This window comes from Chrysochloris asiatica, unplaced genomic scaffold (assembly GCF_000296735.1).
Source record: "Chrysochloris asiatica unplaced genomic scaffold, ChrAsi1.0 scaffold00044, whole genome shotgun sequence".
Classification (NCBI taxonomy): Eukaryota; Metazoa; Chordata; class Mammalia; order Afrosoricida; family Chrysochloridae; genus Chrysochloris; species Chrysochloris asiatica.
This window is the reverse complement of record NW_006408562.1, coordinates 6,840,813-6,864,477: the sequence shown is the minus strand read 5'-3', so window position 1 is coordinate 6,864,477 and position 23,665 is coordinate 6,840,813. Positions and strand designations below refer to the sequence as shown.

The window sequence follows — 23,665 nt, the reverse complement described above, 5'->3', positions numbered from 1 at the left end:
AAAAAAAAAAAAATCCAGGGGTAACTTTTGTCTCCTCAAAAACTTGACTACTAATAACCTACTGTTGACTGGGAGCCTTACTGATAACAGAGTTGATCAGCACTATTTTTTTTTATGCTATATGTGTTATATAAGGAGCTCTGGTAGCGTAGTGGTTACAAATCGAGCTGCGAACCGCAGGGTCAGCAGTTCGAAACTACCAGCTGTTCCATGGGAGAAAGATGAGGCTGTCTGTTCCCGTGACGATTTACAGCCTCGGAAACCCTGTACAGGGTCGCTATGAGTTGGAACTGACTCCAGGGCACATAACAACAACATATGTATTATATACTGTTGTTAAGTGCCAGCAAGTTGATTCGAACCCATAGTGACCCTGTATAGGGTTTCAAAGGAGTGGCTGATGAGCTTGAATGCTGACCTTGCGGTTCTAACCAACTTTGCAGCCCACGTATTAACCCACAGCGCCACACCAGGACTCCTATTATATATTGTTGGTAAGTACCGTGGAGTCAGTTCCAACTCATAGCACAGGGTTTCCGAGGCTGTAAATCTTTACGAGAGCAGAATGCCTCATCTTTCTCCTGCAGAACTGCTGGTAGTTTCGAACTGCTGACCTTGAGGTTGGCAGCCTGATTCGTAACCACTACACTACCAGAGCTCCTTTCCCCATATAAAAGCTGCATTTTGCAGTATGAGCTAAAAAGGTATAATTTAAAAAACAAAAACATTGCCCTTATACTGGGTTCGTGTATCTTACCACGACAGGCAGCCACAACTATAGACCCCAGTTTGTGGCACACATCATGCCATTCAGCTGTTGGCTTACAACGGTCATGACTTTTCTCTGCTTCCTGGGAGCACTTCCAGCATCACTAGTTGCACTTTGTATGGGCCTGATGGTGTTGTTCACGTTTACAGTATTGCACTAACCATGGTGAAAAATGCCCAGGAACCAGGAGAGATTACTTTGTACTCTGTGGTTTGCAACTACTGAAGACACAAACTGTTCACATACAGATTAGACACAAACTGTTCACATACAGATTAGTGTCACAGTGGGTTTTTTTGTTGTTTGTTTTGCTTTTTTAATCCATGTGTAAGTGAACCTATTCAGTTCAAGCCCGTATTGTTCAAAGATCAGCTATCCATTACCACATAACTGCCCAGCCAAATTAACACAGAACCTTCACCGACTCAGCCAGCATTTCTCTACCTGTTACCTTGACATTCATTGCTGCTAGTTGTTGTGAGCTGTCGAGTCGGTTCTGACTCATAGCGACCCTGAATAGCATTTCTGAGGAGTAGTTACTGAATTTGAACCACTGACCTTGTGGTTCAAACCGACCTTGTAGTCCGGTTCATGATCCCACAGCACCATGTCAGGAGTCCCACACATACATCTTAATGTGACAAATACTTGGGAAGCAGATTTCTTACTACTGGTATAAATGTAAAAATGTTGAACAAACAAGGTACTTGATAACTGAGGAGTAAGTGGATTTTAAAATGGTTTGAGACAATGTTTTTCTGTCTGATACTTGTGTGTATTTTAACCCTCATTTCTCTGTGGGGGAAATGTTAGGTGAAGCTAAGGAGGTGGGTTGGCTACTCATTTGAGGTACATAAAAATGTTCATTAATAAAAGTGGAGATTGTCAGTGGGCATGTGGTCAGCAGCAGGGATAGTTTGTTAATTTCCATGATCCATCATAGGCAAAAAGAAACAGTAAAATCATAAAATCTTAAGATGTCAGGAGGGGCTGGTACCCTAAATATCATCCCAACCTTCCCCCCCACCCCATGCTGTTCCCCCCGAGTGATGTGTCTGTAATCTCCTCTATTCCATGCCCCCTACCCCCTTTCAGGAGCCCTGGTGTGACACTGTAGGATGATCACAGGACTGCAAGGTTGGTTTGAACTGCAAGGTCGCCTATTAAAACTCACCAGTCGCTCCTCAGAAACCCTACACAGAGTTGCTATGAGTTGGAATTGACTCAACAAAACTTAACACAAACACCCCCTTTAACTGACCTCCAATGTGTTTTCAAAATACTTCAATGAAAACAGCAGCTGAGGCAATGCATTCCAACTCTGTTCACCATTTCTGACCATTGAGGCTTCTAAGTCTTTATGCCGCAGAAAGAGTGAAGAACATGATTTTCTTCAGATTTAGCTAATAAAGACGGGCAAAGGAGTGGAAGGAAGTTTATAGCATTAATTTTCCACAAAAGGAAGCCTTAATATTGAGTTTGACAGCTTATTATAAGTCCTTAGAGTATCTGCTCCAGGAATTACAGGCAGCCTGTCTGCATCCTAAATCACTGCCAAAAAGAGTAATGAAAATTAAGGGAAAAAAGAGAGAGAGACGAGCACAGATTAGATGAAAAAGAACAAGGAAATGCAAAAAGCAAAATATGACAACCAGGGCAGACCATCTACAATCTGGGTGACAGTGGATATAAATGTGTTATTAAAAAAAAAAAAATCAATGATTAGTTCAGTAGATGCAGAAAAGGCTGTCAATAATATTCAATGTATGTTCCATATTTAAAACTAAAAAAAGTAAAGCTTCTTCCTTAAAGAGGACTTAGAGTGTGAATTCCTTGAGGCAAGGACCAAGTCTTCAACTTTGTAACCCCTGTGTTACCAGCTGAACATTTGAAAATATTCAGTAAGAAATTCAGTGAAGTTAGTATGTACTTATGACCTACTGCCAACATCATATTTAGTGAAACAGTAATGAAAGAATTCCATTAAAATCAGGATGCTAGGTATCACCCTAATTTAATGCCAGTGTAGAATTTCTGCCAAAAGGATTAACATGGAAAATGATGTATAACCATTAGTAAAGAGAAACAAAAGTATCCCTTATTTGGAAACAGCATCATTTGTAATCTTAAAAAAAAAAAATTCTGGAGAAACAAGTTAAGATAACTTGGCAAAATGAATAGATATAACATGCAACCAAATAAAAGAAGACGTAGGCATGGAGGGTCAAGTACTGAGGGAAGACTGATCTATTGATTATGAAATGTTCTTAGGGAGAATTAGTTTGTGTGCATTTGGCTGTAAATACCAGGTATTCCAATTCAGCCATCTGGAAGAATAAGGATGAGTTACTGTGTGTGAAAAACAGTCACGAGGCAGGAAGGCTCCTGGTTTGATTTCCTTGTGTAGGAGCATCTTCAGATCTCCTGGTCCTTCCCATTTGTCGATGCCTAGCAACTCTTTCCTGCACTAGCTCTCCTCAGCGGCTAATTCTAATAGCTGCTGTCAGATGCAGCAACATCTAAGGCAAGAAGACCCCATGGGCATGTTACATGATTTCTTGGGATTCAGGCTTTGAATCTGTAAAATTGAAGTGATAATACTGTGTCTTAACAGTGTTCCTGTAGGGTTTAAGAGACATGATGATGTCTGTGTAACACTGTGACGTGTCTGTATGTGAGATACTTGTATTTGTCAAGATGATGTACCGAGTTCACAATGACTCCCTCTCAAAGCGTTCATTTCCTTCCTGGCTCCCTAGATGGAGAGATCATCTATCAGAGTCAGGCAGTCTGAATCTCTCAGTAACACAAAGTCAGTTACATCTCTTGGTTTCTTTTTTCCTTCATTTCACCATTCTCTTTTTCCAGAGAATCAGATTTTTCTCTTTTTTTGTTTTAGTATTAGTTATTATCCTCTATGGAGTCCTGGTGTGGTGCTGTGGGTTAATGCGCCAGACTGCAAAGCTGTTTGAACTGCAAGGTTGGCAGTTCCAGCTCACCAGCTGCTCCTTGGAAACCCTATACAGGGTCGTTATGGGTCGGAATTGGCTCGACAACACTTAACAACAACAATATGCACTAAACAGGGAAATACAAAAGCAAAATATGATGACTGAGGAAGACTACCTGTAACAGTTGAAATAAATGTGTTGTCAAAAAATCAATATGTCCAGTCTTTGCTCTAAACTTCAGCAACTTTGGTTCTATATAACTGATGCCATTCTGTATTGATTCTTTTGGATTATGTGGATTTTGTTTGTAACCTTTCAAAATCACAATGTGAATTTGTGATTATGGAGTTGAAATGAAATGATGATTTATTTTTTTTTTATGTGTAGCTCTTTGTTATTTTTAATTTTACTGTAAAAACTACAACACATTAGTCACTTCAACCACAGTAAAGTGGACAATTTAGTAACCTTAAATTAACCATGTGCTACTATCACTATGCTATTTCAAGTTTTCCAGTATCCCAAAGAGAAATTAACACCCTTTCAGCAGTAATTCCCTTTCATTCCCTTTCTTTAGCCCCTGGTAACCATTAATATAGGAGTTCTGGTGTAGTGCTGTGGGCTAATGCACTGGATTGCAAAGTCATTTGAACTGCAATGTTGGTGGTTCAAGCTCACCAGCTGCTCCTCAAAAACCCTACATAGAGCCGCTGTGGGTCTCAACAGCATTTAACAAGAACAACAATTAATATACTATGAACCATTAATATACTTATATTCTATGTATTCCTTCTTTTCTCCCCTTTAGAAACCCTTTCATTAAGCCATGGGTGGTGGTGGTGGTGGTGTGCCATGGAGTCAGCCCCCATTCACAGCAACCCTGTATCGGGTTTCCGAGGCTGTAAATCTTTACTGGAGCAGAAAGCCTCATCTTTCTCCCGTGAGACCGCTGGTAGTCTCCAACTGCTGACCATGAGATTAGCAGCTCAATTTGTAACCACTACGCTACCAGAGCTTCATTAAAGCCTTCTAAAAATAGGATAAAGACAATCATTCAAACGAGGGAAATAATCAACATGAGGCTGAGATGGCGTCTGCATCTTCACTACTGTAGAAGTGCAGTAGAAGGGAAAGAACTGATCGAGAGATGTACACAATTACAACACTTATGGGATTGATTCTGAGACTTCAACCTGGCTACATATGGCAGTCAGGACTGTGGTCACAGGACCCTTGAGTCATAGCCACCAGGACCACAACTTTTAGATAACATGTGGCCAAGTTTGGGTAATTCACCAAGGATATGCCTTGGCAAGCCCAAGAACAAAATAGCCCTTCTCTGGGTTTACCCAGGAGTTGTAACCTTCTTTCAAACATATACTATCTGAGAGCAAAGCTGTCCCTCCTTAGGTCTGCCCTGAACTTGTATAAGCATTAGCCTCATTGCTGGTTAGGAGGTCAGAAAAAAATGTATGAGTAGACTCAAAACAGAGTCAGGGATCCCACTCTAGACCATAGTCTTCCTCCATAAACCCAGGGCTTCAGAATGTAAGCTCTAATATGTTCCTTCTTTTGATCATGGATTTTATATAAAGTCCTTTGCGTAGACTCAGGTTGGTGACTCTTTTAGATGGCTGCTAGTTTTAGGACAAACTTTTAAGTCACCCCACCCCCAATACTATAATTTTTGATACTTGGCACATTCATTTCTTCACCGGCTTTATGACTGCACACAGTGTTCAATGACTATTTTATGGGTAAGTATGGAACGAGACCACATTTATGAACAACTTGCTGAAATCAATCTGTAAAATAAATCCGTCCAATCCATCCCGCTATATATCTGATTTGCTTCATGAGAAATGACATTAGAAGTCACCCTCATACAACATTTCCTCTAATAATAATTACAATCATATAGATCAAAATGGTGGTGGTGGTTATGTGCCATGGAGTCAATCCCAACTCATGGTGACTCTGTATAGGGTTTCCGAGGCTGTAATCTTTATGGAAGCAGAAAACCTCATCTTTCTCCCATGGAACCGCTGGTAGATTCAAACTGCTGACCTTGCGGTTAACAGCCCAGATCATAAAATATAAATGAAAGTTTTTTCAGCTAAAACATGGTTAAGGTGTACCTGTACAAATTATTAAAACATAAGTGATAGAATTAACTACTTCAAAAAACAATGAGGGTTAGACACAAAGCAATCATTTTAACAACATTCACTGAAGGCAAACCTTCATTTACTCAGTCTAAAGGTTTGAAAGATCAAAGCTATGAATACAAAAGCAAACAGCAAATATATTGGTAGTCTGTTAAGAATTCTTACCAGTCAATAAACCCAAGTCGCCAATGTAAAGCCAACCTCCAAAGTAACAAAGATTTGAACAAAGTCCAATGACTTCAAAGTCCATAACTTTGGAAGGCTGTCCTCTACATTACCCAGGAAAGCACTTCAGCTTTAAGTTCAAGCAAGGGCTTCAATCCCTTCAATCTGTGACAGACGTGTCTAGGGTTTACCATCTTCCAGTTCAGCTGAATATCAGCTGGTGAAGTGAGCAAAGTCTGGTCGATTTCAGTAGGCCTCTGAAGAGGCTTTTAACTGACATCGCCTTTAGTAGTTTAAAGTGAAATCAGACAGGCCTAGAGATCAAAATCTTTTCTCACCTATGAAAAACACATTTTTGAAAGACAATCTGAAGTTCAGGTAGTAAGGCATGAGACCTGCTCAGCTACGAAATGCAGAAGGAAACACAGCCCGAGATACACGGTTAGCAGTGGTAATACAAAGGAGCTTCTAAAAGTTCATGGAAAAAATAGAATGAAAAGATAATGGAATTTTTTCACAAATTTTTTGAATAATCCAAGAAGCTGGGTTCTATGAAGAAAAACGTAGCATCAGGATTGGAGGAAGACTCATTAACAACCTGCCATACACAGATGATACAACCTTGCTTGCTGAAAGTGAAGAGGACTTAAAACATTTACTGATGAAGATCAAAGAGCACAGCTTTCGGTATGGATTACATCTCAATGTCAAGAAAACAAAAATCCTCACCACTGAACCAATAAACATTCTTATCAATGGAGGAAAGATTGAAGTTGTCAAGGACTTCATTCTTCTTGGATCAACTATCAACATTCACGGAAGCAGCAGTCAGGAGATCAAACGACATATTTCATTAGGCAAATCTGCTGCACAAGACCTTTTTATTTAATGTGTTGAAGAGCAAAGAGGTCAGCTTGAGGACTAAGGTGTGCCTGACCCAAGCCATGGTGTTTTCAATAACCTCATATGCATGTGAAAGCTGGACAGTGAATAAGGAAGACCATAGAAGAATTGATGCCTTTGAGTTATGGTGTTGGAGAATATTGAAAGTACCATGGGCTGCCAAAAGAACCAACAGATCTGTGTTGTCAGAACTGCAGCCAGAGTTCTCCTTGGAGGCCAGTATGGCCAAATTTTATCTTTCATACTTATTCCCTCAAGGATTTGGTAATGTCTAAGAAAGATGAGGCTTTCTACTCCCGTAAGGATTTACACCCTCGGAAACCCTGTACAGGGGCGCTATGGGTCGGAACCGACTCGACGGCACTTAACAACAACAACAACAACAAAGAATGTTTCTTATTTTTGTTGTATGTCTGCTCCATTGCATTCTTGGATTTGTTAGCAGCAAAGGTAGATGCCCATGTACAAATCCCCTATATCAAAACTTGATAGATTTTTTTTTTTTGGGGGGGGGCAATACTCCCACTCTCCTCATACCCATTCAGCTGGTGTGTCTGTGTATCTATACAGCTCTCTTGCTCTTATTGCAGGATTGTGTATATAACTAATTCCCCATTCTCTTTACATGGATGATGTTCTGACGTCATCCTATAGCTACCCTCATCTTAAGTGTGTCAAATCGATTCTTGACATGGCCTCTAATCTCAGCTGGGATATACTCAAGTTCGTATTTTGGCGCCCATAGACTTGCTTCAGATTTAATTTTCTTTGAATTTTGATTAATTTTCTTTACTTACATATGAGCAGTTGATGGCCCCTGCTATAGTCAGACCCCGGCTTTGCTATAACTGATATTTTGCTTTGCCATTATCTCTTCCCACAGAAGTAATTCATTTGATTCCTGTGTATTCCGTTTGGCAAAGTTCATGTGTGTAGTCACCATTTCTGTTATTGAATAAAGGTCTTGCCAATGAGTAACTGGTGGTACAAAATTCTATCATGTGATTCCTGGGATCATTTCTGTCCACAAGGCCGTATTTTCCAGCTTCTGATCCTTGTTTTTTGTTTCCAATTTCTACATTCTAATCACCAGTAATTATCCACAAATCTCAACTCCATGTTTAATCAATTTCAAGTTGCAGAAACTGATAAATACCTTCAAAGTTAATAAATATTTTCATTATCTTTGGAATTAATGGTTAGTATGTAAATTTGAATAATACTAACTCATCTTTTTGTTGAGTGCTGGCTCCAGGCATAGCAGACTGTATAAGGTTTCCAAGGAGCATCTGATGGGTTTGAACCACTGTGCTGCCCTTGTGGTGAACAGTGCAGTGTTTGCCTTATAGTGCTATAGTAGGATCTTTCTTTTAAGTGTATGGATATTATCCTATCACTGAGAACAGTGTACTTCAGGATAAATCTTGAAGTGCTGTGTTTGACGGTGAATGCAACAGTATTCCTCTTTAACTTGTCTATTGCTGGATTAGTAAACCATGTAATTGTCTGCGTCAAAATAGCCAATGCCAGTCCATTTCAACTCACTAATGCCTAGAATATCTTCAAGTGTTCTATTTCAGTTTTGACAACTTCCAGTTTTCCCTAGATTCATATTTTGTTCATTCCGTGTTCCAACTATTAATGATTGTAACTGTTTCTTCTCATTTTGAGTTACGCCCAATTGTAAATGGAAGTTCTGAAAGCTTTGTTCTGTCTTTGTCATTAAGGTCTACTCTACTTTGAGGAGTCAGCTCTTCCCCTAGTTGTATTTTGAGAGCCTTCCAACCTTCGGGTTGGAAGGCTCTCAAAATATTAAACTATATTTAATAACTATTCATAAGGTTTTCTGAGGTTATGTTTTTGGAAGATAATCACTTCTTCCTTCCTAGTTTGTCTCAGCTCTGCTGAACTGGGTCCACCTTGGATGACCCTGATGGTATTTGAAATACCAGTGGCATAGCTTCCAGCAACACTCAAGCCACCACAGTATGACCACTGACAGACAAGTGGTAGAACAAGGAGGTAACAAAGTATTAACAACAACAGTAGGCCAGTTGTTTGAAATAACCCATGATACATACCGTGGCCCTAAAATCTTCATAAATGAAATATAAGCATTTCCTCAGTGGCTACTACATTTTGTAAAACCTCAAGTTGTATATTACTAGGTGAATGTTGTTGTGTTATAGTAAGACACCAACAATACCTTTGGCTACTTTGCAGGAATCTTAATGTCGTTCTATTTTGTAAGATCCTAGCTCAAATTTTGGAAGCCCTGGTGTGACACTGTAGGGTAAGCACTTGACTGTGAACCATGAGATTGGTGGTTCAAACCCACCAGATGCTCCTTGGAAACCCTATACAGCATCTCTATGAATCAGAACCAACTTCGTGGCACTTAACAGTGCTGACTTCAGACATTGTTCTAGTTGTGGTATTTGTAACTTTGATAAGCTTACCAATAAAAAACTTAAAATTTGAGAGTTATAATATCTAAAGGAGATGTGGTAGGTGTAGTGGATTACAAACTGTGCTGCCAACTGCAAAGGCAGTAGTTGGAATCTACCAGTTACTCCAAGGGAGGAAAACAAGTCTTTCTGCTCCTGTAAAGATTTACACCCTCAAAACCAACTCCATGATACAAACCACCACCAATACTTAAACCCATTTTAAGTCTAATTATTTTCCTTAATATTTGAACCAGCTATTTCAGTAACGGGTAGAGCCATGGAGTCCTGATGTAGTGTTATGTAATTCACATTGACCTGCTTGCTTAACCACAAGCTTGGTGGTTCAGATCCCCCAGCCACTCTGGAAACTGTACAGGGTCATTGTGAGTCAGAACTTTAGAACCATCAAAACTTAATTTAAAAAAAAAAAAACAAACGGTAGTACTTTGCTGACTATAAAATAGAATTTTTTCAAGTCTTAATTTTTCCTTCTAATGTGTTTTTTTTTTTTAATAAAAAGGATATATGGTTTTTATTATTAAGTCAAAGAGGTCTATCAAAATTAAAAGCAAAAATTACAGGGTTAAGATTTAACATAACTATTAGGAGCGTCAAAGGAGATGAAAACGGGACCAGGCGCAGGGCAATGTGAATGAACGAACATGGGAGGGACAGGGATGGGGTGGGGGGTGGGGATACAGTGAGCACGTGGCTGAAGATCACAGGGGAGAGGATGTGGTGACAAATGTGATCTTGGACAAGCGCCTTGGTGAGAAATAAAGGGAAGAGTCATCCTTTTCCATCATCCTTGAGCAACTCCCGCAGGTCATCCCCCCCAGTCTCCAATATCATCGTCCCGTAGGTCCCCCTCCTCAGCAGAGGCATCTGCACCCCCCTCAGCCTCCGTCTTCCCTTGAGTCTCATCGTTCTTCAGAGGGCTGCTGCTCCGCTCCTCTTCGGACATACCATTCCTCATCTTGACTCCTTGTTGTCTCTGTTCCTTTCCCATTTTCTCCAGGCTTTCAAGTAGAGAATCCACTTTTTCTTTTATCTGGGTCAACTCCTTCTTAATGGTCTGAAGGTCATCTCCTTTCAACTTTCCAGATTTGGGAGAAGTTCCCCTCTGTTCGCTTTTAGAATTGAAGTCATTTGTGTCCTTTTGTGAGGTGTTTCCTGGTGGAGGCTGGTGTTTTGAGGGCACTACAGCCCGAGGAGGAGGGGGAGGAGCCGGCGGAGTGTGGGCTCGGTGGTTGTGTGTCCTGTCAGAACCATCCCGCTGAAAGTCAGAGTTCAAGTCCACTGAAGAGCCGTACATCTCCACTGCAGAGCGTCTCACACCTGCTTTGCCTTTGTTGCCCCTTGGCTCTGTGGCCAGATTCACATCCAAAACCTGCCCAGCTGTCATTCTGCCATCCTCTCCCGTCACAGCAGCCCACGCACTTCTCTCGTGAACATACTGAACAAAGGCAAAGCCCTTATGAATCGAGCAACCCACGATTTTGCCGTACTTGGAAAAAATTGCTTCCACTTGACACTTCCTGACCACCAGAGTATTGAGATTTCCAATAAATACACGGGAGTTCCTAGGGCGAAGATCTGCCTTGTCGGTTACATTGCTGGCCATGGTCTTTGGCAAGGTTTGTCCGTCACACAATTGAAAAATGCAGATGAAGATCAAAAAAAATCTCAATCTTAAATCCAGGTCCTAGGTTTTTGGAAACATTTTAAAAACAAAAGAAAAAATACCACCTGTAAATTTGCCGTAGTGCACACCCAGTTGCATCATTATGCTTAAAATGTCATTATCAAATCAATTTTGGAATGGAAATGTGTGTGTTCTGAAAGGGTAAGGAAGGGAGGTTACAAATCAAAGCTGAGCTCTGGTGAGCAGGCATGGAGTTCACCTTGCTGCCCAGGGCGGGGAAGGGAGATTCCATTATGAATCTCCTTCTCCCAGGTTCTATATGTAGAAGCCAACTGCTGATCGAGGTCGGCAATGCAGCTGCAACCTCTCATCCTTGTCCCTTCCCAAAATGGCCTTCTAATGTGTTTTTAAAAAATTTGTTTTCTGATCTCAATTCTACATTCTTATATGCAATAGCATAAGACAAAACAGTTCAAATCTACAGATTAAACTTAACCCATTAGATCTTTTAAGAAAAAGGAGAAAACTTTATATCCAGACAAAGGAATCTTAAAACACCAGCAATATTCCCACATAGAAATGTACCTTATGTTTTAATCTATTCAATCTGATCAGCTATAATTTGTAAATCCTGTCGTCTTTTACACAAGAGTTCTAGAATGATTCAATCTAATAGGGTCCAAGTTCAAAATATCACATTCCTTTTCATCGATCATGCATATGGAGTCCTGCTGTGGCACTGTAGGGTAAGCACTAGACTACAAGGTTGGTTTGAACCACAAGTTTGGCAGTTCAAATTAACCAGTTGCCCCTCAGAAACACTACACAAGGTCCCTATGAGGCGGAACTGACTTGATGGCATTTGACAACAACATCATATGATATAGTCTGTCTTTCTGTGGAGTATTTTAGTCAAGCATTCCATCAAGTCAGGAAAGCAAATGCTAATATACAGACCACAAAACATAAACAACAACAAGGCCTTATTAAGTGCTGTCGAATCGATTCTGACTCATTGCGACCCTGTTTAGGTTTCCAAGAGTAGCTGGCGAGTTTGAACCACCAACCTTGTGGCTCTACCTGACCCTACAGTCAAGTGCTTTTCCTACAGTGCCACATTGGAGTTGGTTCTGACTCACAGCCACCCTGCACAGGATTTCTGAGGCTATAAAATCTTTACGGGAGCAGAGAGCCTCATCTTTATCCCATGGAACGGCTGGTAGTTTTGAACTGCTGACCTTGAGGTTAGCAGCTTGACTTGTAACCACTATGCTACCAGAGCTCCTTAATATTTACCTCATAATTTTTTTTAATGAAAGGCCTGATGAGAATTAATTACAGAATACAAAGCCAAGTAAAGTCTAAACTCAAAAGGATCAGATGATAAGATCTCTAAACATAATTTTATTTTTAAAACCTTTAAGCATACCACATAATCCTCTTGAGACACACCAAGATATACCAAGACTATCAAATTTGTAAATATCTGAATTAATGCTTTATGCTGCTAGATCCAAAAAAAAAAAAAAAACCTAAGTTGCAACCAAGTTAATGATTTAAATCCCTTAAGTTATGATATAATAGTGTGATTGTTACTCTGATGTTAAGCAGAAACAAAAAGAGGAAACCCTAACCATACCTTTCTTAACCCAAAAGAGAAGCAGGTACTCATCTTAGTGTTAATCTATAACCTTTTAAATGAAGCCTTTTAGCACTTCACTTATAAAACAGAGACTTTTTGGTGACTTTTACGATCATTTGTCAGGAATTTTATCCTAAGTCACTCAGAATTAACATTAAGTTGATTTTAACTAAAAATCTTTAAAAAAAAAAAACGTCTTCACTGTTTCCAAAACGGCATGCAGCAATTTTTCTGATCCAGAATCTACCTTTGCCCTGAAGGCAGATTAATCAAAGCAAAGTATGTTGTTTTGACAGCAAAAAAACCAATTCTTTGTTTTATATGCTATTTAACATTAAAGCTTTTTTAAAAATTCTTTAAACTGTTCATCTTTAAGGAGCTCTGATAGCGTAGTTGTTACAAATTGGGCTGCTAATCTCATGGTTAGCAGTTTGAAACTACTAGTCGTTCCGAGGGAGAAAGATGAGGCTTTTTGCTCCTGTAAAGATTTACAGCCTCGGACACCCTGTACAGGGTCACTATGAATCGGAACTGACTCCACAGCACATAACCATCACCACCATTAATTTTTAGCCAGACAGATAATCCTTTGTAAAAATGACCAGCGAACCATCTTGCCCACAGCACTCTGCTCAGCTGGGTTCAAGAATTCTTTCCAACACCCACACAGAACTCGGACCCCATACTCAACAGCCAAGATTAGATGACTTAATGCAGAGTCTGAAATGCTCAGAACATAGTCCTTGGTTATCAGACAACCTCGTCTCAGCTCTGCCCACACACAGGCCTAGACCCTTGGCCAGACCTCTGCTTGGACTGTGTTACAGAGCTCTTCTAGGCCTGCTGAAAAATGCCCAGATACTCTACTCCGCTATAGCCTCAGCCCAAAGGCACTCAGCTCTAGCTCCTTCGGGTCAGCAAATCTAAGTCCCCAATTAAATGACAGGCACCCTGCTTCAGCCCAAAAGCACTCAGGAGTGCAGTACTCTGCCTCTCCGTCAGTACCCCAGAATCACAGCTTTCTGTCAATGCACAGGGGTGTTCAATGCACAGGGGTGTCTCGGTGTCCAAAGGACACAGTCCACTCCCGACTCTTCTTCCTGATGGTAGTATACTCTCCGACCCCTTGCTTCTGAGACGGCTCATTTTATACTCATGGTATAGTTCCACGTTTTTACCATCACAATTAATCCTGTTAATCATGATTAGAATCATATGTATTTTCCCACCTTCTCTTACCCAAACCCATCAGGAAAAAAATAAATAAATAAAAGGCTGTTTGGTGGGAGTTACTGTCCTGGTTGCATATCTTTTGGTGGTGGTGGTGGTGGTGGTGAAGTGCTGTGGAGTCGGTTCCTACTCACAGCGACCCTGCCCAGGGTTTCCGAGGCTATAAATCTTTACGGGAGCAGAATGCCTCATCGTTCTCCCGCGGAACAGCTAGTAGTTTTGAACCACCGACCTTGAGGTTAGCAGCCCGACTTGTAACCACTACGCTACCAGAGCTCCTTAGCTATCTCTTATATCCCTTTAAATGGCAAATATGAACACACTTGTTAGCAGACTGAATATATTTTCCATAAATATATATAGTTTTTCTAAAAAGTATGTGAACTTTAAATTATAATGAATATTAAGTCAATTTAATGCCAGCACATTACGTGAAGATCTTGAAATTATCCTTAATCTTGAGACCATTTACCCAAGTATGACATCGAGCATTCCTCCCACCACACTTACAACCCACCTGAGCTCAGTAACCACAGGAGTGCTCACACAGAGCTCGGACATCATACTTAGAATATCCAAAGGACATAGTTACAAGTCAGGGCCAGACACAGCCCAGGGCACAGTTCTTACAGTCAAAATAGCCTCCCCTCAGCCATGCCCACAGACAGACCTCTCGCTGCCTGGCCAGTGGTACATAGCTCCTTTAGAACGACCCATAAATGCCCACAGGACACACCGCTCCACTGTAAGCGTCAGCCTGAAGGCTCTTGCCTCTAGCTCTGTAGGTCAGCAAACCTAGCTCCCGCACTTTAATGCCTGGAGACACCCAACTCTACAAGCTAAGTTCCTGCCCAAAGTCACGCAGCTTTATTCGCTCCGTGTGCTGAGAAGCTCACCGTTCTGTCTTCTGCTCTGGTCTATGGTTCTGCCACTCCTTGAGGGTCCCAGCTTTGGAAGCACTCCACTCCGGCCTCTCCTTTGATGGTAGTGAATCTCCCCCTCCTGCTTCTAAGATGGTGCTTTTTAAACCCAGTTAGCGTTCCAAGTTTTCCCAATTACAATTAACTCCATTAACATACACAGGTGAATCCTGTCATCTTAGCTGTATCTTCTCCCACCAAAAGACTCTTTTGGTGGGAGTTACAAAGACAGCATTAGAAAAGACATTTAAAAATAATTCACTACACTGTATTACCAACAAAAAATTTCGTTTAAATATTCTTACATTTTTATTCAAAATTTTAGCATTTCCCCTATTTTCTTAAATCTAAATTTAGCTTTTGAAGTTTTAAATGTCTACAGAACAGAACGTGGGAACACTGAATGGTTTAAAATTAAGTAAGGTGTTCAAAAGAATACAATCTTGTCGCACACCTTTCTTAATTTTAAAACATTCAGGGTACCCATGTTCTGTTCAAAGCTAAAAGCTGTTCCGCAGGAGAAAGATGAGGCTTTCTGCTCCCGTAAAGATTTACAGCCTTGGAAACCCTGTGCAGGGTCACTATGAGTCGGAACCGACTCCACAGCACATCACCACCACCACCACCACCAAACGATATGCAACCAGGGTAGTAACTCCCACCAAACAGCCTTTTACTTATTTATTTTTCTAATGGGTTTGGGTAAAAGAGGTTAAAAGAGAGAGAAACAAAAAACAGCAAAGAAACAGGCCAGAGTTCAGCATGTGCAGTTTCTCTTGAGATTTATATAAATCTGTAGATAGCGCCAAACACTCCTTTAGGTGCTAAACCACAATCCTGAGACAAATGCAGGAACTGCATCTTAGAATCTAACTTTAGTTTCTTAAAAGTCCAACTGCTATTTTCCCTGGATTCTTTAAGAGGTTATCAAAGGCATATTCAACTACACCTGGAAACAACGGCCAACAAACAGAACTAGGTGTCAGTGAAAAAAACAAACCACTAACTTAATAAGGGAAGTCAGAGTGCCACACCAAAACATGGGACTCAAAATCTAAGAGTGCTTGTTACCTCAAGGAGCCCCCAAGGTATATGGAAAAGAGTGGGGTACAAGAAATCCCTACTATGACCCCTATTCTAGCCTTTGACCCCCTGGGGTCCCACTAGGAAAGATAGCTTGGTATCCCACCAAATCTGCCATGTATCTTGTGTTTCTGGAAGAAAAAGACTCCAAATTCAAACATATTCTATTGAGACCCTCTTAATAAGCCTCCTGTGAGGATTTACAACCTCAGAAACCTAGAGTGAGTTGCTGTGTGTCGGAACCAGCAAGATATGGCCAGGATGGAGTCTTTTAGATACTTCATATTGTTGTTAAGTGCTGTTGAGTTGGTTCTGACTCATAACAACCCTGTGTAGAGTTTACAAAGAGCAGCTGGTGGGTTTGAACCACCGACCTTGTGGTTCACAATCCAATGTTGACCCTGCAGCACCACACCAGGAATCCATACACCTCCTAAAAATGCAATTATATACTATTTGTTCCCTTTTGATTGATTTCATTCAGCATATTTCCAAGGCCTATCCATGTTAGGACATCATCCAGACTTAATGGCTCTTGATGGCCAAATACTGTTCCATTGTATGTCTATACATGCTTTGTTTAAACATTCATCTGTCTGTGGATAAACATTTTGGCTTCCTCCTTTTGGTCATTGTGAATAAAGCTGCAGTGTATCTATCCATTTGAGGAAATTGTGATTTTAAGGCACTTTTGATTTCAGGTGCTTTACACCTTCAGTCTCCCATCTGGCCTTGCTGGGCCGTTTTCTCAGGGCTTACACAAGTGGGTGAAGTCTCCGACTTTTCCCTTTCCTCACTGAGTCTGCCTTCCTTGGTCAGAATTGGGCCCACAGTGTCAGCTGTCCCCTCAGTTTCTCATCCCCGTGGGAGGGCCCCCAGTCAGCACCAGCAGTGTCTTGTCAGAGTTGTGCTTTCAGTCAAAGCAGCAGAAATCTAGCAGATGCCTGGCCCCTGAGCGCTGCTTTCCTGTCTGAGCTGGTTGTGCTTTTTCCTCATTGCCTCCATCTGGCCGAGAACCTTAGCGGCTCTGTTCCTGCCCACTTTTAGCCTCAATCACAGACCTTCCAACCCATAGCTGCTAAGCTTTTACACCTGGGGGTTCATTTTCTTAACAACTACATCATCTGTTCACTGCCTCTCTGTTCTTTATATTCCAAATGGCTCTTCATTTCCATTGTCAAATACTTCAATCCCATCCAACAATCCCTGGCAAGAGCCTTGAACTGTGACACTTAATGGGTAATACAGATTAATTGTTCACACTTGCCTGTGTTCCTCATTATTCTCTGGTGTGGGTGTGGCCAGGTAAAGCCCATGTCCACTCTGTGGCACAGTGACCACCCTGCCCCTGCCCAAAAGAAGAGTGGCATAGTCCATCCACCCACAAGTTACCTGTGGTGGAGACTTGAGGCCATCTTCTTATACTCTGTCATCCAGAGGGGCAGGTAGAGCTGACGTAGGTTGACAGGTAGAGCTGGCACAGGTAGGCAGGTTCCTTGAGGTAGGTGGTGGTGGTTATGTGCCATGGAGTCGGTTCCAAATCACAGTGACCCTGCATAGGATTTCCGAGCCTGTAAATCTTTACGGGAGCAGAAAGCCTCATCTTTCTCCCGCTGAACAGCTAGTAGTTTCGAACTACTGACCATGAGATTAGCAGCCCGATTTGTAACCACTATGCTATAGGAGCCTAAATAGGGAGAAGAACATTTGATCCATCCTAAAGAACTTAGGCCATAGTGCTGTGAGTGAATGAATGTTGGATATGTCACCCCCTAAGAGTGTGGTGCTGTGGGATAAAGCACTGGACCAGAAGGTCGGTTTGAACCACATAGTTGGCAGTTCAAACTCACCCGTTACTCCTTGGAAACCGTATACAAGGTTGCTATGAGTTGAAACTGACTTGACAGCATTTAACAACAACAACATGAGTGTGATATAGACAGAGGAGAGGCTGTACAGTGGACAGCATGAGTTCTGTGTCTGCTGGCACACATTTGAGGTGCCACCTAGGCTAGAAGACACAGAAATCTTCCATTCATCTTTCTCCTTGTCACTGTCAGCAAGCCTAGCACCCAGCTCCACTCAAATACGGGTTCTGCTATGAGCACTTTGTTTCTCCTCCCCACATCATGTTAATATTAGGTGCCATCGAGTTGGTTCTGACACATAGTGACCCTCTACACAACAGAATGAAACACTGCCGGTCCTGCGCCAGCCTCACAATTGTGTATGTGTGTATGTCTGAGTCCATTGTGTCTGTCCGTCACTTTATCAGTCCATCTCATTGGAGCCTTCCTCTTTTTTGTTGACCCTCCACGTTACCAAGCATGATGTCCTTCTCCAGGGACTGGTCATTTCTAACATGTCCAAAGTACTAGAGATGGAATCTTGCCATCATTTCTTCTAAGGAGCAATAGGGCTGTACTTCTTCCAAAATACAGTTGTTCATTCTCTGGGCAGTAGTCCACAAGTATTCTTTGCCAACACATAACTCAAATGCATCATTTCTTCTATGGTCTTCCTCATTCATTGTCCAGCTTTCACATACATATGTGGTGATTGAAAAGACCATGAATTTAGTCAGGCCTTAGTCCTCAAAGTGACATCTTTGCGCTTTAATGCTTTAAAGAGGTCTTCTGCAGCAAATTTGCCTAATGCAATGCATAGTTTGGCTTCTTGACTAGACACTGGGATCCAAGTGTTGAACCATGAGGTCCCTGCCCTCACTGACCCTATATTCTGTCCTACAAATCTTCTTTTTCCTATACAGATGTTGTCTAAGGCTGGGTTCTCTAGAGAAGCAAAACCAGTGAAATTTGTATATGCATGTATATAAAAGAGAAGTTTATATTATAGTGCCTTACAGTTATAGAGGTGGGAGAGTGCCAAGTCTGTGTTAGATAAACTAAGTTTGGCAGACAGGCTGGCAGACAGGCAGCTCTGGCAGGCAGGCAGATAAAGCAGGCCACTGGCTCAAGTCTAGAGAACGGGAGGTTAAAGAACATGCCAGATGTAAAATCCAGACCCAGTAGAAAGTGAGCAAGCTTTGCCTAAGTGTCCTTTATACTGGAAGCAGGCCACACCCCCAAGGAAACATTCTTTAAATTGATTGGCTACTAATAGACAACCATCACAGAGTTAATTATACTGTACTACATCTTACCCTGAGGATGAAACCACAGCTCAACTGCCAAACCACCTGGCCCAGTCAAGGTGACACAAAACTTTACTGTCACAGAACCAAACTGGTTGCTTTTGAGTCATTTCTGACTTCCAGTGACCCCACATGTGTCAGAGTAGGACTGCGCTCTGGAGGGTTTTCACTGGCTGATTTTTTGGAAGCAGATTGTCAGAGCCTTCTTCTTCTGAGTAATTTCTGGGTGGACCTAAACCTCCAGTGTTCTGGTTAGCAGCCAAGTGCTTAGCTGTTTTTGCCACCTTACTCCTATAAATGGAGTCTTAGTGTGGCCCTGTAGGATAGTCACTGGACTGACTGCTAGCCACAAGGGTCATCCACAAACCTACTAACTGCTTCTCAGAAAGTCTGTACTAGGTTGTTATGACAACCTCTATAAACCTTCTCAAGCATTTCCCATCCTTAAAAATACGCCCCGCTTGCTCTGTGTCCCCTTATCCATTCTTCACCCTTTGCACTGGAATCGCTTTTCACCCACTGCCATTGGAGTTCTGCACCTACCACTGCCCTAGAAGTGCTGGGTAAAGGAGGTGAGAGACTGCCCTAGCACCACATCCATTGAAAATTTGCAATTCTTATTTTGACCTCCCTCAGAGCCCTGAGGGCCCAGTGGGTTAAGCATTGGACTGCTAATCAAAAGGTCAGCAGTTGGAACTCACCAAGGGCTCCACGGGAGGAAGATAAGGCAGTTTGCTTGTGTAAAGATACACACTTTAGAAATCCTGGGCAGCAGTTCTACTCTGTAGAACAGTAGAATCACTGTGAGTTGGCATGTAGGCCACAGCAGTGTGTTTGAGGTTTCTGGACCTTGGAGTGTACCAACCGCTTCTTCCTCAAAGATTCTCCTTTCTGTTTGCTGCTGTGATGTTACTCCTCATCCATCTATTTCTCATTGGTTCTTCACAGTCTCCTTTGCTTCCCCTTCATCTACTTGAAAGGAGCTCTGGTAGTGCAGTGGTTACGAGTCGGGTTGCTAACCTCAAGGTCAGCAGTTTGAAACTAACAGCCATTCCGCGGGAGAAAGATGAGGCTTTCTGCTCCCATAAAGAATTACAGCCTCGGAAATCCTATGCAGGGTCTCGATGAGTTAGACCCGACTCCACTGCACATGACCACCACCATCTACCTAAAATGCTTTTGTTCTTCTGTGTCTTGAATATTGATCAGAATTTGTGGCACTGTAGGTCAATGCGCCGGACTGCAAAGTCAGTCTGAACCAGAAGGTTGGCAGTTCAAGCTCACCAGTCACTCCTTGGAAACCCTGCACAAGGTCGCTATGGGTTGGAACTGACTAAATGGCACTTAACAACAACGACATTTCCTCAACACAAAAGAGTCACAAGGGCACCTTGGCCCTTCAGTGCAGGGTTGGGACTTTTCACCTGTCCTGTCTTGTTCTTGTAGTCTTTCTCCTGCTTTGTGGACCACTTTTTTTTCTATACTAGAAACAACGGCCTTTTCTTGTTAGACCCTTTCATTCTCCAACCTCGTACAGTCCACGTTGTCCTCAGGTCCTGTCAGTAGAACGTCCTCGCTAACGCTCTCTTTTCTCCTCTCCACTCCTAGAATACACAGAGACTCTCTTCATGCAGTACCTGAGTTACAGCAATTGCTTTTTAGTCTTTAATTCAAATTTCACTTGTAAAACATAAAGGAATCCCAACAGAAGTAAAACACTATCCCTTCCCTTGAGAAATTCAGGGTTGTGGCTGCTTAACAGACATACAAGCAAACACTTTACAAGGCCACGTGGCTTCTGTGCCAGGCAGGTGCCCCGTGAGGTGAGCTTGGGGTAAAGGTGGCATTGATGATGACTGTGCTTGCTTACTATTTTCTTGGAATGCGTTTTTGCGTTCTTTCTTGGTGCACGCACGTAGATTTCCAAGATCAAGTTTCTGCCAGCTGTAGAGGTTTTGGCGGTTGTCTTTAAGGAATCATTCAGTTAAACCTTGATGGAAGTGACTGCAAACACATTCTTACACAGGATTCACACTGCATGATTCTGACACCCTGAGTACCTCCATGAGTTAACATAAGGCCCAACTCAAACTAGACTTGAGTCTTCTTACAACTTAGCTTAACCCTGGAAACATCCAAGATCCTACAGGTTGTTGTAGTCTTAATTCTTTTTCATTTATTCAGTATTCTATAGGGATATGCACATGATCAAAGTAACCAGACCTAAAAAAATGAGGGCGAGATTTGGGGCAAGGTGACCAGCTAGTTCCCTTCTGTCATCTTTGGTACTCTCTGAACCTCCCATGGCCCACCCCTGCCCTGTACCTAGGGGGCCAGCCTACCTGACCTGTCCTCTTCACCCTGGGAGAAGGCAGAGTCTCCTTTAGCTGCATCAAAGGTGAATACTCTGTGGGCTCAGTCATTCCAGTGTTGCCAGTAAGGCAGGTTTTCTCCCTTTAAACAAATAATCCCTGCCCAGAGAAAAACAGCTTGTCTTCCAGCAAATGGGAATGGAGAACTTTCCTCAGAAACGGTCACCAGCAAACTGTGCTCTCCAAGTAGGTGTGGAGCTGTCAGTGAGAGTCAGGAAAGAATGCTCCTGGACCTTCCCCGTTCTTCCTTCACGATGGCCCCGTTTCCTCAGCTCTGAACTGGACCTCTGGTAGCGTAGTGGTTATGAGTTGGGCTGCTAACCTCACGATCAGCTGTTCTGAAACTACCAGCTGTTACACGGGAGAAAGATGAGGCTTTCTGCTCCCGAAAAGATTTACAGCCTCAGAAACCCTGTACAGGGTGGCTATGAGCTGAAACTGACTCCACGGCACATCACCACCACCACCCACCAAACTGTATCTTGGGAGTTCTTCTGTTGTAATTCCTCCGGCCAGGGCTTCCTGGCTCTTTGCAGAGCTGTCTCATTTGAATTGTGCTGTTTTCGGGTTAGCAACAGCTTAGCGTCCAGTCCCATCCCAGTCCCTGATCCTGATGTAGCCACCATCGGTGACTTTAGATGTGTGTTTTCCGTTTTCTGTCTCCTTCTGATAGAATGTCAGCTCCATGAGGACAGGAACCTTGTGTGTAATGCTGGTTCGGCTACATATCCCAGGCCCTCCCACCCCCTCCCCAAGATCTGAGCTTACTGGGTCCTTGAGACATGGTGTTAGCTGAATAAGTGGTTAGAGTACGTGGTCACTGTGGTCCCTGGTGTGGTGGGTGTACTCACATCTGTCTGTCTGTCTTTCAGGAGCCCAGCAGCCCGGGCCGCCGTATTATACTGATCCGGGAGGACCGGCCATGAATCTCGTCGGGAATCCCATGGCGACAGCTTTCCAGATCCAACCCAACTCACCCCAGGGAAGCACAGCCTACCCCCCACCCCCGTCCTACTGCAACACGCCCCCGCCCCCCTATGAACAGGTGGTGAAGGCCAAGTAAGCGGGGGCCGGCAACAGCTGCCCGTGTGAAGGGGGCACCACGTTACAGACAGGAGGGCTCTGGGTCTGAGAGACCCTGCCCCAGCCTCCTCTGTCCCCATCAATGTTCCTGTGAGGAGGGCTCTAGCAAGTTACTAAGGACCAATTTCTCTCTGATCTCTTCAAAGCAAGCACAGCTCCTTTTCAAGTTTTCCACGGAGGCCCAGTGTTTGATTCACATTGTGTCTCCTCTCACTTCTGTTTCTAATGTCATCTGTGCTCTCTGGCAATGTGGTGACAGTCCCCAAGGGTTGCAGGTCTTAGGGTGGTGAACCCAGATCTTCAAAAGAGAGACTGGGAGAAAGAGGAGCAGGTGGAGTCCATGTGAGTAAGGAGGATACGGTACCCTACCCTAGGCCAGCTGGACAAACCTCACTCCACCTGACTCATGGCAGGGAGGGAGGTAGACCAGCAGCCTGTGTGTGGAGCCTTGTAGGGACTGACTCTGAGCCCCACAGCAGCTGGACTTCTTCTGTAGGACGTGCTGAGACACGTCTCGTAGGACCTTTTCTGTAGGAGACATAAAACACAGAATAGAGCTGCAGGCTCTGCTCTGTACCCACGCACACCTCGGTGGTTCCTCCTGAGACCAACCCCTCTGTGCAACAGGGCTGGGGACCACATCCAGGAGATGAACCTGAATGTCTGCAGCTACCAGAGATAACCCGTACAGAACGGTTCTTAAACATATGAGAAATTGTGCTCCCTGCCCAAACTGCTATGTTTTATGAGCTCTTGATCGGACTTGGGAGGAATAGACCAACAAACAAACAAAAAACGTTTTCCCTGTTATTTCTGGCGTGTTAGAGGAAGCACTTGTACAGTGTCCCGCCCACTGAGGCTGGGTGAGGAGTGTATCTTTCAGGGATGCTCAGGGCCCCTTGCTCTGTCATTACAACCAGAGACTCCTGCTACTTCCAAAGGCAGCTCCGAGCTGGTGCGTTTGATGGACACTTTGAAAGCAGGACTGCTCTACTCCGGGCCATGCCTAGCAGGGACATCACCTGGACTTCAGGAGGGACAGTCGGAGAGATGTCCTGCAGGAACCTGGGGCAGCGATGGTGGCATTTCATCTCAATAATGTGTGTGTGTGTTGGGCTTTGAGGAGTGGG

General features: G+C 42.9%; 1 protein-coding gene and 1 pseudogene across 1 annotated transcript in view; one reads left to right on the top strand and one right to left on the bottom strand.

The window, feature by feature from the left end:
- The window catches only part of VOPP1 (vesicular, overexpressed in cancer, prosurvival protein 1), a 187,448-nt gene extending 164,933 nt beyond the window's left edge, over positions 1–22,515 (top strand). Inside the window, exon 7 of the mRNA XM_006861917.1 lies at positions 22,325–22,515. Coding sequence (XP_006861979.1) covers positions 22,325–22,515 — 191 coding nt within the window. The remainder of the gene's footprint in view (positions 1–22,324) is intronic.
- On the bottom strand, positions 10,196–11,042 carry LOC102830197 (annotated as a pseudogene).
- Positions 22,516–23,665: the final 1,150 nt, after the last annotated feature.